The sequence below is a fragment of the Rhincodon typus genome, chromosome 12 (genome assembly GCF_021869965.1).
Source record: "Rhincodon typus isolate 14 chromosome 12, sRhiTyp1.1, whole genome shotgun sequence".
In the NCBI taxonomy this organism is placed as follows: domain Eukaryota; kingdom Metazoa; phylum Chordata; class Chondrichthyes; order Orectolobiformes; family Rhincodontidae; genus Rhincodon; species Rhincodon typus.
This window is the reverse complement of record NC_063343.1, coordinates 68,124,827-68,137,743: the sequence shown is the minus strand read 5'-3', so window position 1 is coordinate 68,137,743 and position 12,917 is coordinate 68,124,827. Positions and strand designations below refer to the sequence as shown.

The following is a 12,917-nucleotide window of genomic DNA, read 5'->3' as shown; positions in this document are numbered from 1 at the left end:
TGGTCACAGTTAATCATTTTTGGCCTTTTCAATTGCAGATCAGTTCTGTGACCCGTCTGAGACCCCGATTGAACGCAATACTATTTTTGCTCCAGTTTGAAGAGCAGGTGAATAACCTTAAACCAGACATCGTATCAGTGAAGGCAGCCTGTGAGGAAGTCAGGAGCAGTGATAATTTTTCCAAATTAGTGGAAATCATCTTGTTGGTGGGAAACTTTATGAACGCAGGATCACGGAATGCTGGAGCATTTGGGTTCAACATCAGCTTCCTTTGTAAAGTAAGTGCTACTATCAAAATGTATTTGTTGTTAGAAAGAATTGCTGACTTGTATTTGTAAACTGCCTTTCAGAATCTCAACCATTCTCAGAATGCTTACAGGAAAGAAGAGTTTTTAAAGTGTAGTCACTGAGCTGATTTAGGAAATACAGCAGCCAGTTTACGTACAGGAAACTCCCACAAGCCAAACATGTGGTAATGACCGGCTAATCTGGTTTGGCAGTGATGTAATTTAAGATGTATGTATTGACCAGGTCCTCACAGAGGGCTCACATGCTTTTCTTGGGAATGGAGCCATTTTAGAAGCTTTTAAAAGCTCGTAAGTGAATAGTTAAGGCTTCAATTGAATGCACGTCCAGGATATAATACATCTAATACTGAAGAGTTCCCTCAGTACTCTACAGGAGTGTCAGCCTAAATTTTGTGCTCAAGTATCTGGTGTGGGACTTGACCAGCAACTGTTTGACACAGATAAAAGTACCGGTGCTGAGCTATGGCTAAAACCTAATGTAATAAAGTGATCCAGTCATGAGTAGTAATACCTAGCTCTAAATATAGAACAGGTGTCCAGCACACGGAAAATGCAAACAGCAGAATGACCTATTAAAGTTGGAATCCTGCAAATCTTGCAGGACCCATTTTGGATATTTGTCATGCTTCACAACATTACACAACAGCAGCTCAACGCCTGAATTGTAAAGGACACCTCACTAGCAATGTTAATAGGATCATACAGTGCATTCAGGTTAGTCGGCAGTTGTCATTTCACGCTGTTTTGTCTGTTTTATGACTGAATCAAAGTAAAGATGAGGTTGCTTCTAGACCATACAGTTATTCTTTGATTGGAAAGAGACAACCGGTGGTGGTTTGACCTGAGGGTGACCACACCTCAGGCGAGGGGAAGGTTGACAAGGAATTTAATTCATGGTAACCTCAGCTGGTATGGAAATTGAACCCATACTGTTGGTGTCATTCTGTGCTGCAAATCAGCTGGCCAGCCAACTAAGCTAACCAGCCCCTATCACTTAATCACATTATGGTTGAAGCCCAAAAAGAGAGGCCATTCTTCCTGTCATATCTGTGCTGACTCTGCAAAGGAGCAGTTTACCTAGTCCCAGCACTTTTCCCAGTTGCCCTACACAGTCTTCCTTTTCAGATAATAACCCAATTCTCCATTAAATCTCAGTTGAATCTTCTTCCATTGCACTCTCAAAGCAGTGAATTCCAGATTCTAACCATTCACTTATTTCTCGTTGTCTTTGCATTCTTTTGTCACTTATCTTAAATCTGTGCCCTGTTGTTCTTCACCTTTCCATCATAGGAACAGATTTTCCCAATCAACTTTTCTGAGTCCTAAGCACATGTTCAGTAAAGCACGTTCTCCTCCTGATGTCTTTGGTTCTTTTGCCAATCACACTGAAATTTTTGCCCTTTGGTTATGCATCCTTCAGCCAGTGGAAACAATTTCTCTTTATTTATACAAATTTAAACATTTCTATCAATTCCACTGTTAATTGCCTTTGCTATAAGAAGAATAACTTTACTGTCTGTGACTTTTTTCTGTAAGCACTCATTTGTTTTTATCTCTGTAAATGTGTTAAAATTACTGCTCTAAGAAACAATGGCATAATCAAATGCGCTATGTGTATTTAAGTTATAGAGTCACTAACAAAATAATGAACAAGTTCTTTGAAGTAAAGTTAGTGATTTCTGTTTGGAGCACAGGACAGAAATGTTACAAAATGCAGATCAGTAATGCTAAATATTACTGATATACTGCCGTTGTTCTCTGGGTGGTAGAGATTACAGGTTTGGAAGGTATGATTGAAGAAGCGTTGATGAGGTACTCGGAAAGTAAATGTGATGTTGCCCCAATGGCTTATAGCAGACAGCAAATCAGTAGCAGTATTGAATTGAATTAGTCCTACTCAGCAGAATTGTCCAGGAAATATGCAAAGAGCCTATCATTATAATTGCTTTGCAATACTTTGCTTATAATTTATTGATTAAATGAAGGCTATCAAGGTTTGTCGAATAGCCCATTTTAATCCCCCATGCCACCCCCTCCCCCAACTCCCTTACACTCATACAAGTAGACAAGCAGCCAGCTGAGGCAGAAGAGGAAAATTCTGGGAACAGATCACCATATCTCTATTGGAAACAATCGATGGCATGACAACTTTAAAAGGAAGTACAAGTCTTTGAAGTTATTTGAAAATGTGAATCTGATGTTTCTTCACATATTTCACAAATTTTGTTTTAATGCTTTGCTTTTTGCCATTTTCCCCATTTCTGTCATGCTTTGAATGGGATTACAGTATGATAGGTGTTGGTTCTGCCTCAATATATTCCTAAAAAATGAAAGTCAAGCTGGAGCACCTTGGGAAGGAGAAAGATCATAGCAACCAACCTTGATCTTGTCCTCACCCAATTATTATGCAGAAATTTCTTCTTCATTTCCCAAAGAGTGATCAGCAATGAAATCTTTGGGCTCTTTTCCACAATACATTTGCTTTGGTACCTATCCCTAGCCATGCTGCTGATTTGCTCACTGCTAAAAACCATCGCATTTACTTACCTTCCTTGATTATACCTTCCAAACCTGCAATCTCTACCACCTGGAGGACAAGGACAGAAGATGCATGGGAATACCAACACCACCAAGTTCTCCTCCAAGCCACATGCCATTCTGATCTTAGAACTATATCGCTGTTTCTTGGTTGTTACTGGGTCAAAATCTCAAGGACTGCAGCAGTTCAGGAAGGCAGCTCACAACCACTTTCAGAAGGCAGTTTGGATGAGCTATAAATAGTTGTCTAGCTAGTGATCCCCACATCCCATAAACAATTTTTATTTTAAAAATCAATTCTCCAGAGTTTCTTTAGCAAAACATTTGGCTGTTGCACCTATTATTAGACAACTTGCATTGCAATAGCATAATGATGTATTTCTGGTCAAATTAGCAATGTATTTTCAATACCTATAATCAGAAGTGCCTGCATTTTTTTTTAACTGCACTCAGCAACATTATGTTATGGTTTGGTTTATGATGTGAACTGTGTTGAACTGAGCCATGTAGTCTGGTAGGGAGCTGGAATCAGTTTCTCATAGAATCCCTACAGTGTGGAAACAGGCCCTTCAGCCTAACAAGTCCACACCAACTCTCAGTGCATCCCACCCAGACTGATCCCGATAATCCACCTAATCTACACATCCCTGAACAATACGGGCAATTTAGCATGGCCAGTCCACCTAGCCTGCACATCTTTGGACTGTGGGAGGAAACCGGAGCACCCAGAGGAAACCCACACAGAGACCGGGAGAATGTGCAAACTCCACACAGACAGTCACCCGAGGGTGGAATCGAACCCAGGTCCCTGGTGCTGTGAGGCAGCAGTGCTAACCACTGAGCCACTGTGCTGCCAGTTTCTGATCTGGGATGAATTCTCTGATTTCAATCAAGCTGTTATGAAGGAACACTGTCACTCAGTCCACAAGCATGACCCAGACCTTCAGGTCATTTGCCATTTTGATTTATCATCGTATTCTCATGCTCACTTTTCTGTCCTTGGCCTGTAGCAGTATTCCATTGAATCTCAAAGCAAGCTGGAAGAACACCCCGTTTTCCAAATGAACACTTTACAACCTCTGGGTTTAATATGGAGTTCAACAATTTCATAACCGTGAACTCTCTCTTTTAGTTTGATTTTATTTCCTAAAGTGTCACTTATATCTTATTTTGTTTTTTTTGTATTCATTCCCAGGGTGTGGGTGTGGCTGGCTAGGCCAGCAATCATTGCCCATCCCTAACTGCCCAGAAAGTAGTTGAGAATCACCCATGTTGCTGTGGGTTTAGAGTCCTATGTAGGTCAGATCAGGTAAGGATGGCAGTTTGCTTTTCTAAAGGGAATTTGTGAACCAGATGAGTTTTTCCAGCAATTGACAACAGTTTCATGGTCCTAATTAGACTTTTAGTTCCAGATATTTATTGAATTCACATTCCATCATCATCTATGGTGGGATTCGAACCCAGAACATTACCTGGATCTCCGGATTAGTAGTCTAGCAATGATACCACTAGGCCATCGCCTCCCCTAAAATGAAATGGCTTGCTTTCAGACAGATCTGGAATTTGTTTTTCGATAACTCCCACTCTGAACCAATGTTTTGTTTCTTTACCTCTACTATTACCATACCCTTCACTTTTTTCCCCATATTTCGATATTTAATCTTTCTTGCCCTCTAACTTTTCCTCACTTTCCCTTTTCTTGCATCTGATTACTGTTCTCCCCACGCTCCCACAAAAAGTTAACTCTGTTTCTGTTCCCACAAATGCTGGTGGACTTGCTGAGGCTTTCCAGCAGTTTGTTTTTATTATGGTAGTATGAGTAGATCTCTATACCACTGAATTAAAGAAAGAATAGAGTAGGCAGATCCAGTAGTTGTTCTGCAATGGTAGCAAAATGGCAGCTGGAGCTAGTGATCATTTGGACTATTTTGACTCACTGAAAGTAATATTGATTCAATGTGGTAATGTAAACCGACTGCACTGAATTTGTAGCTTGAGTTGTATCTCCCCCAGTTTTATTTTCCATTCACGTCAACAGTAATTGGTAAGGGAGGTATAAAATGGGCTGCCAATTCATCTTTGCCCAATGTGTCATGATGAAGATTGGGCGATTCACCAAAGCACTTGAAGGAGTCCAGCACCTTTAGAACTGTATGACAACCAGGGTTCAATGCCCCTGAATTTTTATTTTTCAAAAGCAAAACCTCTACAGATATAAGTACATTTGGTTCTTCTGGATATTTATTTTAAAATGTTTTTTTATTCATTCATTAAAATTCTTTTTCCTAACAGTTAAAAGATACAAAATCCACCGATCAGAAGATGACACTTATGCACTTTATAGCAGAAATGTGTGAAGAACAGTACCCTGAAATTATTCACTTCACAGAAGAGCTAAACCATGTGGAAAAAGCAAGCCGAGGTAAAGGAATTATTAAACTTTAAATAAAGAGAATGGCCTAGATAGTAGGAGTTGGAAAATACTACACTCATCATCTATTAATTCTCTTGTAAAGTGTGCAGCCATTGATTAGAACTGGTACAGCGCTTCTCTCTGCCACTGACCTACTTAACATTTCAAGCTCTGCCTCTAGCATTCAATTTGTTTTGCAATGCAGGAATTGTGCAATGATTTTTGGTTTCTCTAATGTGCAATAAAATACATGATTGCATTAAAAGAAACAAATAATTTAAGACTGATGCAAACCTTCTAATATTAGACGGGTATGGCTGCCTGCCTGGAATTGTATACCCACAGGGATTTGTGCATGCTTCAGTTAGTAAACAGAATCCTGGTTTAAGATTTATCCATTTCGTAATAAAATTTATCATCACTAGGGCTCACTGTGGTTCCATCAAAAGCTTTCACAGCTTCAGCATGCAATGTTTGCCTTAACCCTTTTGAGGCATTTTATGTTAACTGAATGGGGAAATATTGCAGTTAAAAATGAAAAAGAAATATGCTGGAGATACAAATATAAAAATTATAGGCAGACAAATGCCTTCTAGTTATCAAGCCTGCCCCACGTGTTACATGAAGCATCATGATTAGAAATATCCACAACCTGAGAGAAGCTGAATTACTGTGCCAATTAGAAAAATTGCACAATTAGAAAAATTGCACAAGTGAATGTTCTGTAAGGCCACTCCGTTCCATGAAAAATTAGTTAGAGACAAAAAAAAACTGTAGATGCTGGAATCCAAGGTAGACAAACTGGAGGCTGGAAGAACACAGGAGGCCAGGCAGCATCTGAAGGAAAGGAGCAGTCAACGTTTCGGGTCCCCCCCTTATTCAGGACTAAAGAGGGTAATACCCGAAACGTTAACTGCTCCTTTCCCCCAGATGCCACCTGGCCTGCTGTGTTCTTCCAGCCTCCTGTTTGTCTTCCATGAAAAATTAACCTCTTTCTGGCATTGTGTTTTTAACAACAGGAGCTTAACACTTATATCATGCCTTGAATGTAGTAAAGCACCTTGACACTTCAGAGGAATATTATTGAACAATAGTTGATGCCAAGCCACCTGAGAGATATTAGGACAGATGACCAATAGTTTAGTCAGAGTCAAGATTTATGGCATATTTTAAAAGTGTATAGAAGGAATTCCAAAACATACTATTCAGGCACCGAATGACATGTCTATCAATGATGCACAATGGGATTGTCAGATGCAGTGTGACGATTCAGAGGGAGTGAAGAGATTGACAGAGGTGATGGTGAGATCGAATTGCCTATTGCCAATATGCATGTGGAATTTCTTTCATATAATATCATCAAGATGCAATATGTAGATGAGTAATAGGAAGGGTCCAGATGTATTCATTTATCCACCGCCTTTATCTTCCCCCTCACTACTGGACTAGAGCCAGGATAAATCAGCACTCTGATCACTGTCCAGTTACTTTTGCATTGTGGTACATGTACATAGACGTGCTGAAAAATAACTTTCATATGATGCATGTACAGAAACTTTATAGCTTTATGGTGCCACATCTAAATGTCCATTCTTTATATGTGAAACTGAGTGGTCACAATTAACAAGTTTTTCAGGCTTGAAGTTGAATCTAAGCTTTTCTTTGTGCAATCTATGCCCTTGTATAGTTTTCAGCAAAATCCATTGAGTGGTAATTTGGATATAGCGCTGATTCCCTTTTTGAGATCTGATATAGTCACCACTGCTGAGCTTGCTCAGATCATCCAGTTCCACACAGTTTACCTTGGTTCCTGTTGATCCATGCAGTGCAAATTGAAGAAATTGTGAAGAAACTGAAGAAGACAATGCTGAAATAGTTGACATTTTTTGTGTTCTTTACAGTTTCTGCAGAAATGTTACAGAAGAACCTAGAACAAATGGGGAAACAGATTGCCACTTTGGAAAAAGACATCAGCACGTTCCCACAAACCAATAACGATCAAGACAAGTTTGTAGAGAAAATGACCATATCCTTTCACTTTGTTTAGTTAAATTAAAATCTATTATTTGTATTTTATTTATATTGATATTACCCATTGCCTGCCAATCTTCCTTCATATGTTTAACAAAGTAGATATTTGAAAAGAATTCTTGAAATGTAAAAAGAGTGCAGACTAATATTGTTCCAGTTTCTCTATTCAGCATGAACCATTTTTGTCATTGTCAATATTACAGTAATGCTAATTGTAAAACCTATAGAAATACTGATTTTTTTATTTCTTTCATGCAACGTGCATGTTGCTGCATTGACCAACATTTATTATCCATTCCTAATTGCCCTTGAGAAAAGGTAGTGATGAGCTACCTCCTTTGAACTAGTGCAATGCATATGGTAAAGGCATACTTGTTAGGGAGGAAGTTCAAGTAATTAGCAAGTGACAGTGAAGGAATAATGATATAATTTTGAAAAATTCTTTTGCAGATCATGGACTTGTAAGGTGGTAACCTAGCATTTATTGTCAATTCCCAAATGTCCTTGAGAAGGTGATGGTAAACTGCCTTCTTTTGCCAGTGTAGTCCGTATAGCACAAGCGCACCCACAATGCTGTTAAAGAAGGGAGCTCAAGTATTTTGATCCATGATAGTGAACAAACATGATGATGTGTACTTTGAAAGGGAGCTTGCATGTGGTGATGTTCCTGTGCATCTGCTAGTATCATCTTTCTGGGTCATAGAGGATGCGGGTTTGGAAGGAACTATCAATGGAGCCTTGGTGAGTTGCTGCTGTGTAGAAATTGTTCTCATACTGTTGATTTGGTGACTTATGGTTTCCAACAGCTTGAATTAAATAGATTGACTGAAAGCTAATTGGCAGATGGGGAAAAAAGTCAATAAGCACTTAATGCAGAAATATATGAGTACTGTGGTATGAAGTATTCATACTGTGTTGAGGAGGTTGGAGAATAATCTGTCTTAGATCTTTACATTGTTAAAGTGAATGCTTCTCTATGATTACCCTGTTGTTTCTGGAGGAAATGCAGATCAAAAGGCATAATTTTAAAATCAGAGCTAGTCCACTTAGTACTTATATTGGTAAACATTTCTTCAAATGACACAAATCTGAAACACACTTTGAAAAACATAAAGGTACACAAGCCCCCAGCACCTGTTGGGATCTATCGAGAATACTGACGGACTCGTGTGAGGAAATTGCTGGGGTCTGGTACAAAATCTTTTTAACCTCTTTATTCAAGGGCAAGGTCTCAGAAGACTGGAGAATAACCCGTGTCGTTCTTTTGTTTAAGAAGGGCAACAGTGTTAATCTGGGAAATTATATACGAGTGAGCCTTACAACAGTGGTAGGTAAAATATTGGAGGACATTCTTAGGGAAAGGATTTATTCACATTTGGAAAAATATGGATTTATTTGATGACAGGCAGTATGGCTTTGTATGGGGACAGTCGTGTCTCAAATTTGATTGAGTTTTTGAGGAAGTGACAAAGATGATTGATGAGGACTGAGCAGTGGATGTCGTCTACATTGATGTTACTAAGAATTTTGATGAGGTCCCTCATAGCAGGCTGACACAAAAGGTGGAGTCATGTGGGATCCGTGGTGAACTGGTAAAATGGATACAACTAGCTTGGTCATAAAAGACAGAGCGCAATGGTGGAATGGTGTTTTTCTGACTGGAGATCTGTGACCAGCGGTGTTAATGAAGAGGATTGCCAGAGGATACAGAAGGATTTAGATAGGCTGGAGACTTGGGTGAAGAAATGGCAGATGGAATTTAATCGAAACAAATGTGAGATGATGCATTTTGTGGGAGGCAAAATGCAGGAGGGAAGTATACAGTAAATGACAGAATATCTAGAAGCATTAAATATCTGTCCATATAGGTCCACAGTTCCCTGAAATTGGCAACACAAGTGGATATGGTCATCAAGATGACGTACGGCATGCTTGCCCTTATCAAACATGGTGTAGTGTATAAAAATTGGCAAGTCATGTTGCAACTGTATAGAACTTTAGTTATGCCACATTTAGAATATTATGTACTTTTCTGGTCACCACGCTACTAGAAGGATGTGGAGGCTTTGCAGAAGGTAAAGAAAAGGTTTACTAGTTTGTTGCCTGGTTTGAAGGCTATTAACAATGGGGAGAGTAGACAAACTCTGTTTGTTCTCACTTGAACTTCTGAGGCTGAGGGGTGACCTGATAGAGGTTTACAAAATTATGAGAGGAATGGATAGAATAGATAGTTGGAGTCTTTTTCCCAGGGTAGAAATGTCAGTTACTAGGGGATGGAAGTTTATGGTAAAAGGGGGAAAGTTTTAAAGGAGATGTGAGGGGCAAACTTTTGTACAGAGGGTGCTAAGTGCCAGGAATGTGCTGCCTGAGGAGGTGGTGGAAGTAAATACAATAGCAATGTTTAAGAGGCATCTTGACAGATACATGAATAGACAGGGAATAGAGGGATATGGACCATGGAGAGTCAAAAGGTTTTTAGTTTAGAAAGGCATCCGGCGTCAGCACAGGAATGATGGGCCGAAGGACCTGTTCCTATGCTGTACAGTTCTTTGTTCTTCCCCACCCCCAGCAGATTTCATGGACTGTAAGAGTGAGAAGGGGGAGAAGACCTTACAGCTCATTTAGCCAGTTATGATTCAACTCCACATTCCCAACTCTTCCACATATCCCTTGATTCCCTGTGAGACTTAAGTCTGTCTGTTCCAGCCTTAAATATGTTCAACGATGGAACAGCTACAAATGTCTGGGATAGAGAATGCCAAGAATTCACAGCTCTTTAAAGAAACATCTCCTCATCTCTGCCCTTGTTTCCTTACCTTCAGTTTGCATTCCCAGTTTCTATATTCCCAGCCAGGGGAAAAAAAATTCTATTCATGGGACACAGAAACAAAAGCAAAATACTGTGGCTGCTGGATTCTGAAATTAAAGCAGATGTGAGAACAGTTCCAAAGTAGAGTTTTGTTGTCCTCCAGACATTAAATTGTTTCTCTCCACCAATGCTGCAAGACCTGCTGAGTTTCTCCAGCATGTTTGGTTTTTCTTTCCATTCCTGGGACATGTTGATAGAAAATTCAAAAAATGAACTAATTACAGTGATTAATTTTTAAGAAAATTTGCAATGGTCCTATTGATCCTGCTGTCTTTAATTTTAGACTGCACTATTGGCCCAAGTTCATCATTCCAGGAATAATACACATCTGAGAGAGAGTCAGCTGTGAATTGGAAAGTAGAGATAAAAGGAACCGAACAAATGTGCCAAATACATAGAACAAATGGAAAATGTTGAATTATACAACACGATCTGTTAGCATCTCAGAAGGCAAAAATTTAGCCACCAGTTTTGCTACAGATCCATTCCTAACTAGAGACAGTAATTTGAAACAGATGAGAATGAAAATTGTTCACCTTTTTTAAAAAAAAAATGCCTTAGCATGATTTGTACTTGTAATTAAGATCTGTCATTCCAAAGACTATTTTGCAATGCATATTTTGCACTTTCGATTAGACGAGTGCGAATAAAAGTTTTAGCACATATCCCTTCCTGAAAATGAAGCTGCCAAAACACAGGCAGTGAGAGATGTATTCATGAAGAAGCACAGAACATATTGCGAAATAAGCAAATGTTTTGTTTTCAACAGAGATGTAAATACTATTAAGTTGTTTTATCCAAAAATAAATAATTGTCTTGTTTATTCTGCCTTTTTTCTTAAAAAAATAAGCAACATATGAATAAGTACAAGAGTAGGCAGTTTGGTCCCTTAATGCTGTTCAACTAGATCTTAGCTGATCTTCTACTTCAGTGCCATTTTCCAACGTCATCCCGATATCCCTTGATATCTTTGGTATCTCAAAATCTATCCGTCTCTGCCTTGAATACACATAGTGTATATGTTTCTTTAGTGTGACCATCTCTCCAAAGCAGATTTATTGGCCCCCTTGCATCTCGCATAGGATCTACCCCTTAAATTCTGGATTCCGTACAGTGCCACAATTGAAATGTTGACTGACATTCGTGATTTGCATCTTTGCCATGTCTATGCACTGATGTGATGATTCAAAACTAATGCGTGAACCTTTTCAGTGTCTGAGTGGGTTTTGTTTTGTTCCTCTAATAAATTCTGAGTAAGGACATAACCATAAGAATGTACAAATTAAGAGCAAAAGTAGGCCATTTGGCACTTTTCCACTAATCGATAAGATCATGGTTGACCTGACTTGTGGCTCACCCCTGCCTATCTCTGTATCTTTTGAATCCCTTAGTATGAACAAGTCCCGTGTAAATTCTCATATCATATGAACCATTGCAATATGCAATGTGTTCTTAGATTAGGGATCAGTTAGGTTAGTTGGCTGAACGGCTGGTTTGCAATGCAACAGTATAAGTTCATTACCTGCACCAGCTGAGGTTACCATAAAGAACTCTCCTTCTCAACCTCTGTCCTGACCTGAGGCATGGTGACCCTCAGATTAAGCCACCAGTTGTCTCTTGTCTAATGAGAGAGCAACCCTTTGGTCCAGTAAGACTATGGCAACTTTACTTTTTAGGTGAAAACTTGAAATGCCACAGCATACAAAGCCACAGACCAAGTGCTGGAAAATGGGTTTAGAATTAACAGTTGCTTGGTGACCAGTAGAGACAATGCACTATGACTCCATGGAGTGGAACTGATGGAGATGCTAAGTGTAACAGTTTAAATGAGAACTATTCCTGAAAAATAATCTGTGGCTTTTACTGCTAATATATCTTATGCATGGTGGGATTTTGTTTTTTTGACTGTTTTTGTCAACATGTCAGAATGTGCTGACTTTGTTAGGATACTACTGCATTGACATTGGGCATATTTGTATCAGCAGGTTGGTTAGCTTAATGAAGCCTGATCATATTTTCAATTAGGACTCTTTGTAATGTGAGACATTGTAACAATATCTGAGCTGCCAATGCATTAGGGTAAATAGAGAAGCTCTGAGATCAGCTGGCATAACGCAGAATGGGGATCAAAATCAGGAAGCCCTGGGACTGTGAACTGAGAAACAGCAGATCACGAGCTCTGAATTACTTCTAAAGCTAAAAATCAAGATTTTGTATGACTATACTGAGCGGAAAAATAATGCCCCAAGCACCGCATAATTATCAGTCGAGTTCAGAGCACTTTGAAGTTTGCCAATCTGTTTGGCTGTTAGAGAATTACAATGATTCAACACATAGTACAGTTTCCTCGCTAAATTTAGAGCAACAAATATTTCCCTGAAATTCAGAGCTAGACGCCAAAGAGACATTTGCTTGAATAATATGGTACGCAGATACCAGTATTATTTGCGCTTTGAAGTCCAGCATAGTATAGGGTTTTTTTTTTGTATTTCAATTATCAGATCAAATGACTCCAGGAATAATCATGAGTTTTGAGGTCATGCAAAGATTGATGTAATTTAAGAAAGATCACAAATGCATTTTGAGATAGCATGTAACGTATGAAATTACAAAGTTGGTCAAAGACAAGCATTTGGCCAGAATACTCAGGAATAGGTTGTATGTTTCCAGTGGTTAGTTTGATATGATTTGGGAGTAGTTGAAGAGTCATTTTAAAAGATTGAGAATGAAAGGAAAATGATAAATCTTGGTAATGGAA

General features: G+C 39.0%; 1 protein-coding gene across 1 annotated transcript in view; it reads left to right on the top strand.

The window, feature by feature from the left end:
* LOC109912529 (protein diaphanous homolog 1) overlaps positions 1–12,917 on the top strand; it is a 323,327-nt gene that overhangs the window by 240,770 nt on the left and 69,640 nt on the right. Inside the window, exons 20-22 of the mRNA XM_048603507.1 lie at positions 39–278; positions 5,139–5,268; positions 7,161–7,285. Of these exons, the coding sequence (XP_048459464.1) occupies positions 39–278; positions 5,139–5,268; positions 7,161–7,285 (495 nt within the window). The remainder of the gene's footprint in view (positions 1–38; positions 279–5,138; positions 5,269–7,160; positions 7,286–12,917) is intronic.